The sequence below is a fragment of the Vicia villosa genome, unplaced genomic scaffold, assembly GCF_029867415.1.
Source record: "Vicia villosa cultivar HV-30 ecotype Madison, WI unplaced genomic scaffold, Vvil1.0 ctg.001512F_1_1, whole genome shotgun sequence".
Lineage (NCBI taxonomy): Eukaryota > Viridiplantae > Streptophyta > Magnoliopsida > Fabales > Fabaceae > Vicia > Vicia villosa.
Window position 1 is genome coordinate 270806 of NW_026705645.1, and position 6336 is coordinate 277141.

At 35.4% G+C, this 6336-nt stretch overlaps 1 protein-coding gene across 1 annotated transcript; it reads right to left on the minus strand.

Moving 5' to 3' along the window:
• Positions 1 to 804: 804 nt before the first annotated feature.
• LOC131635579 (uncharacterized) lies at positions 805 to 2004 on the minus strand. The gene is made up of 3 exons (XM_058906214.1): positions 1798 to 2004; positions 1473 to 1695; positions 805 to 1382 (listed from the first exon to the last, which is right to left on the minus strand). Exons 1-3 carry the CDS (start codon positions 2002 to 2004, stop codon positions 805 to 807), a joined length of 1008 nt encoding a protein of 335 aa, XP_058762197.1.
• Between the last annotated feature and the right edge of the window lie 4332 nt (positions 2005 to 6336).

Genomic DNA, 6336 nt, shown 5'->3' on the forward strand with positions numbered 1-6336 from the left:
AATATTTTTCTACCTTATGCACCCATGTAGTATTGTGTCTCATATTAAAACATAACCATATAAACTTATTGTGTTAAAGTGAAAAAGCTGAATTATTTCAAGTTTTGTCGTGGTAGCAACCAAGTGAGTTTATGTATGTATATGTGGTCATGACTATTTGTATTGAATGTGCATAATCTTTGTTAGTTTGAACAAAGCATAGATTGTATATCAGCATGCTTGGTTGTATTATATGTTTGGTTTATAGTATTAAAATTGATCACAACTACTAAATTACACCGGCTTATGTTTATTGTTTGAGCAACATTAAGGTTAGTATAAACATTTGTAAGTTTCTGGGAAAAACATAATCCCAAAATTGAAATGCCAAACACCTTATCAATAGGCCATTACCACTAATTGTTACTGCAAAAGTTAAAAAAACACGCTATAGTAGTTTGTAAACAAAAAACAGAAACCAGAAATTGAAATGGCAAAGATTAATAAATAAGCCATTAACACTATTTGTTACTACAAAAGTTAAAAAACACGGCATAGTAGTTTACACATCTTGTATCGAAATTCCTTAATGTCGCTGTTAACAAGAATCCGTAGCCACAATATGGCGTCGCCAAAATGGTTGCAACCAAACGAAAGTGCATCCTTTATTAATGTTGTAGCAATAAGCCAGTGCTGTCAACCTGAAAACATGTTGCAGTAAGTAATTTGAAAACTTGAGCTGAATTTAATAGTTTGAAAAGGAAATTACATATATACAATATGAGAAAAACAAAATTAGGTAAGGATGAAATAAAAACATACCATTTAGATATTGGCAAAGACCTCTTTGTATACTACGTTTGAAGTAGACGACTTTGGGTTGTTATCATCGTCGTGAATCAAAATCTTTATTCCTTTCTTACTTGTCACCCTTGATATAGCCACATATAATTGCCCATGACTAAATACATCTTTAGGAATATATAATCCAACCCAATCCAACGATTGTCCTTGAGATTTGTTGATGATCATTGCATAAGACACAATGATTGGGAATTGTCTCCTACTCAACTTGAAAGGCCAGGGTGATTGTGAAGGTGACATATCCATCCTTGGGATGTAGGTAACTTTTCCATGTCCTCCCCCCCTCATTATTTGAGCTTCAAGTACGTGATTTCCCATTTTTGTAACAATTAACCTAGTACCATTGCACAAACCTTCGGACTGATCAATGTTCCGCATAAGCATAATTGGGCATCCAACCTTTAATGTTATGTGGTGGTTTGGCAATCCAGAAGTTCGCAAAGAGCTGAGAAATTCAGGACTTAGAACCTCAAGGATGTTATTATCATGAATTTCTGATCTATCGACTGTGTTAGAACTATAATATTCCTTTGATTCACCTGTGGAAAAGTAAATGTGTTATGAACAAAAAATGATTGGATGTTATGTATGTTCTGGATAATAAAGAATTGTTGTTGTCATAGAAAAACCTGGCATCAAGTTAAGGATACGATTATTTATTTGATTAACAACTTCAATGGTTGATGCTAAAATAGCCTGACTTTTGAGGTAGTCGTATGATTGGTAATTATCCAGGAAAGAAGGGTAAGTACTATCCACAATGGCAACAATAGGGTCACAGAAGTCTTCAATTAAGATGTCCCTTGGAATTTCAATGTCGGCATATCCATCATTTGGCTCGGAGATCTTGCCCTCACCAAGTTTTAGAAGTCATTTGGAAAAATTAGCAATATCTTGTTTCTCTTGGTCAGTTTGACCTCCTTGCAATCGCATATTTTTAGTTAGAGTCAAGACCTTCACTGAATCCCAAATGTAAGATGCATTGATCGCAAAGTGAACACTATCCGATTGATTCCCTCTAGGAATAATAGGTAAGATTTGTCTGAAATCTCCGCCAAAGACGACAACCTTACCACCGAATACCTTCTTAGAATTACCATATGTACTCATTACATCCCTCAAAGTTTTATCCAAGGCTTGAAAACAAAATTTACTTGCCATCGGGGCCTCATCCCAAATAATCAGAGAACTTTGTCATAGTAGTTCACCGTAATCATCAACATAGTCAATCCCGCAAGTAGAATTTTCCAAAGTTGGTACAGGAAGTTTGAACTTAGAACGTGCAGTTCTACCTCCAGTTAACAATAAAGACACTATTCTGCTCGAAGCAACAGTTAATACAATTTTATGTTTTGATCTCAATGATGTTGCAAGCGTTTTCCACATGTATGTCTTTCCAGTACCCCCATAGCCATGCAAGAAAAAGACTCATCCACTTTGATTCTCCACCGCCATTGTGATTTCGTCATAGATACGATGTTGTTCATCTGTTAATATGTGTTTGAAGATGAAAAATTAAAAACACAGCAGTCATTAAATCAATTCACAAACTGCATTGACAAAATTAAAACCTGTTAGAGCTCTGAAAAGTTCTTCGAATTCGGACTTCATAACGACAATATTGTACTTCCTCTCTTCATAGATGAGCTTGTTCCCTAACTGTTGAAGAACGTAGCCGTACGGATATGGAATTGGTTTGAAGTCACCGAGTGTTCTCCTATTAGCTTGGAGCAATATTTCAATTTCTGTTAGAGTTAGATTCTTAACATCATCTTCACTCAGTTCCAGATCTGATACAGGACATGAATTTCAAGTAAGTTGATGATTAATGTAGGTCAGACACAGAGGTTAATGCAACTTATGTTATGAACTTAAAAAATCAGGAGTTAATATAGCGGCACAGACCATGAGGGACAAATAGTACAAGTATTTTGTTGAGTGCCATCAATATGGACAGTGGAAAATGCCTAAGTTGCATTAGCAATAACAAACAATATATATTGAACATTTCCTACGCCATTAATAGTAAATGAGACCATAGTAATTATAAGTGGTATACGACAAACCTAGATTTTGAGATATTATGCGCTGTTGGTGCAAAACACCGTCTGAAAGGCATTTCCATGTTTCATTCCACACATGTGCAGGTCTACTTACTGCACCCGACAACAGCATAATGACGAATAATTTCCGAAGAAAATGTCCGGAACCCCATACACTTGCTTCTATAATTGCACCTATATATTCCCTATCATCCGTAAGGAAACCCATTGCAAAGCATGCTTCCTTAAAAGAATGATGTTGTGTATCACCAACATTTCGGATATCTTCGTAAGTTTTCGGTCCTTTCGCAATAGTGAGCGTCATCCTAAGATAATATAATTCTCCTGTAATGGGTGGAACCCAAATGAGGCGGCCAATGGTAAATCCCTTTTTACGGGGTTTCCATACTCTATTCTTCTTGTCGTAGACAAATCTTGTCACAAACTGTCCATATGTTAATTGAGCGGCTTCTTCATATTGCCCATTAGCAATAAACCACGAACTGAACATAGATTCTGTTACACTTGCTTTCTCCAGTACATTCTCCATTCTTTCATGATCGGTATAGTAAACAACCTTCTCACCAATCAGATGGTAAAACATGCGTTCGACAGTTGGCTTTCTTCCATGTATTTTGTAGGAAAAGATCCTCCAGCATGCCTCGTTGGGTGAGACATATCTACAGTCAAGGTACTCTTTGATTTCGTCAACCATATCAGGATCATTAAAAGATTGGCGTTTGGATGGAATGAAGGATGCCTTTTTTCGATCATATCCTTTGTTGATATACTTGAACAAGTATTTGATAGAAGTGCTTTGGTTACACCATTCCATATTGATGTGAGCTTGATATTTTAGAAGCAAACGTGTGTTATATGGAACCACAAACCTATTGTCCAATTGAATACCATTTATAACAATGTGGTGTGAGTTTGAACTCCTCTTGTACAGTGGATAACCCTCGTGATCCACAATGGTTTCTTCGTTGTATTTCTTGGGAAATTTTTTTGAGCATTTTCTATTTTTCATGCAAGGCGAATTACTACGTGCAAGACCGCAAGGACCGTGCATCATGTGTGATTTGACCAAGTCAACAGCTGATAACATTCGCGGTCCCATAACACAAAAGTTGTCTCACACCCATCGTGCTTGACATCAATTAGAACTTTATACCTTATGATGACAAATGAAAATGCAATATTAAACACATTAGTCAAACCTATAATTTAAAAAATGTTACATCAAATACCTGTAAATTTCAGTCTCCGTACTGTGACCCTTGATACAAACATATGGTGGTTGATTGCCCTTAGCAACGCTTGGACAAGCATGGCAAGCTCGTTAATACCATCCACCAGGTGCAGCTTTGAGTCTGAATGTTTCCGCTATAGTAACAACCTGAGTTGTCTGTAACAGAAACAATGATAAAACTGATATCAATAATTGGCCTTTCAACCAAGTAGAAGCTAATTTAGGATTAGGAAATAAGTGCTTAAGTCTTTTAGTTTTACAACATCAGACAGAAGGAGTACGATAGACTTATACATGAACTTGTCATACGGGCTAAGCTGAGTAGTACCGCTTGTTTGTGACTGTTGTGAAAGAGAAGTCATACATTGGGATGCTATTTCGCCCAATGGGATTTTTTGGATGCTGGGAAATAAGAACACAAATTGATTCAGTATGAAAGTTTGTATATACATAGTTAGATTGAGAAAAATGATATAAGAAATAGAGTAACCTCTTTAAGAAGTTCTGAATTTCAGAAAGATCATCATTAATGTGTAATTTAGTAACGTTGAATGTGTTTGAGACACATAAAGGATATTTTCATAAGCAAAACCGTGTAACATTAATTAATAATGGGGTTTGGGACATAAATGAAAAAAACAAAGAAAATAGTACAAAACAGATACCTTCCTCTTTGACTCTGGCAAATTGCAAGACGATTACAGTTGGTGTTTTGAAATCCTTTCTTGAACTATTGAAATCATGAAACTGGACGGCATAACTTTCCCATAAAGTACAGTTCAGGATGTTGTTTCTTCAAAAAAACAGGAAAGTAATTACATAGGGTGATTTAAATAAGATGTGCAAAGAAATTTAGGAAGTCAAAAGTGTCTGTACCCTAAATCCTCAAGGACCAAATTGATCTGCTATCTTTTGCTAAAATTGTGAATCTGGCTGTATCCAATGTCCACAACAATTCCTATGATATCTGCAAAAGTTTGGAAAATGTAAATTTGTGTTATTTTAAGGCACTTACGTTATAATGTAAAAGAGTAATTTAAATGCATACCTATCAAGACATCGCTTTTCCCCTTGCCGGACAGGATATCACCAAAAGGAGTGAAGAGGAGTGTTTTATGTGGTATGTCATGCTTGTTCTTGTCAGAGACAGAAGTACCACCAGTGAAAGTTAAGATATACTTGTGCTGGGAAGGCTTGAACATCAGACCATTCAAAGTAACTTGGAAATTTGAGATAGTGTATGTGTTGTTAACAGTTAAAACAGAATCATATGTCTGTTTAAGCGCACTTGGTACTCTGCAGTGAATATCATTATCCTAAAATAAATCCAAATCAACTTCAGTTCAAAAAGATTTATCAAATCCATAAATGAGAAGATGAACAGGCATTCAAAATAATATCAGACCAAGAAGAATTGAAATTGTGTGGTGATAAATACAAAAAAAAACTAAAGCAAACCATTTATTATAAAATTGTTTGTGAATAAAACCAGAAATTTGTGTGTGTGATAATAAAACATCAACTACATATACGAAAACTTGTTTTTCCTAATCTTCAGAATCCACCACAAATGAAGTAGAAGTAACAACAACAGGAAAATATAAAAACAACATAAGAGTAAAATTCATATCAAACAACAACAGAAAAATATTGGAAACACTCAAATGAAGTAGAAGTAACACTAAACCTAAAAAATGTAAATTTCATATTAAGCTGCAACTGTCATTCAAATGAAGTAGAACTAAGACTAAATCCTAAAAATGAGAATTACATATGAAACACCATATCAGAAACAAAACCCTAACTTTAAATGTCAAACTTTGTCATCAAATTATCGACATACCTCTTTATCAACCAGAATCAATTCGAAGTGCTCTTTGGTCTTTGACAACACTGTCCATTTGTGATGGATTCTGACTTTAATTTTCCAAAGTTCCTTACTATCATTGATTTCCTTCAGATTTGCACAAGGTCTTGCCATAGTGAAGCTCACATCGGTTTGGATTTGTTGCATAGAAAGATGGAGAAGAGATGGATGTATTTGTTGTGGAGACAGATTGGAGTATTTGTTGGTGAGACAATCCGTAGAGTTGAGTGTTTAGGATAAAAATGATGAAGGTTGCGTGTGAAATGCTCATGTTTGCGGCGGAGGAGCAGCTTTTTGGCAAAACTTGTTATGGTTTCGAGAGAAAATTGGGG

What these genes read in the sequence shown, in the direction of transcription:
- LOC131635579 (XM_058906214.1), bottom strand. Translation starts at nt 2,004, where the DNA reads ATGGCAAGTAAATTTTGTTTTCAAGCCTTGGATAAAACTTTGAGGGAT. An exon ending in ACATTTGGGATTCAGTGAAG is followed by an intron (nt 1,696 to 1,797) that starts GTCTTGACTCTA and finishes AAACTTGGTGAG; the next exon opens with GGCAAGATCTCCGAGCCAAA. An exon ending in TATCCTTAACTTGATGCCAG is followed by an intron (nt 1,383 to 1,472) that starts GTTTTTCTATGA and finishes ACTTTTCCACAG; the next exon opens with GTGAATCAAAGGAATATTAT.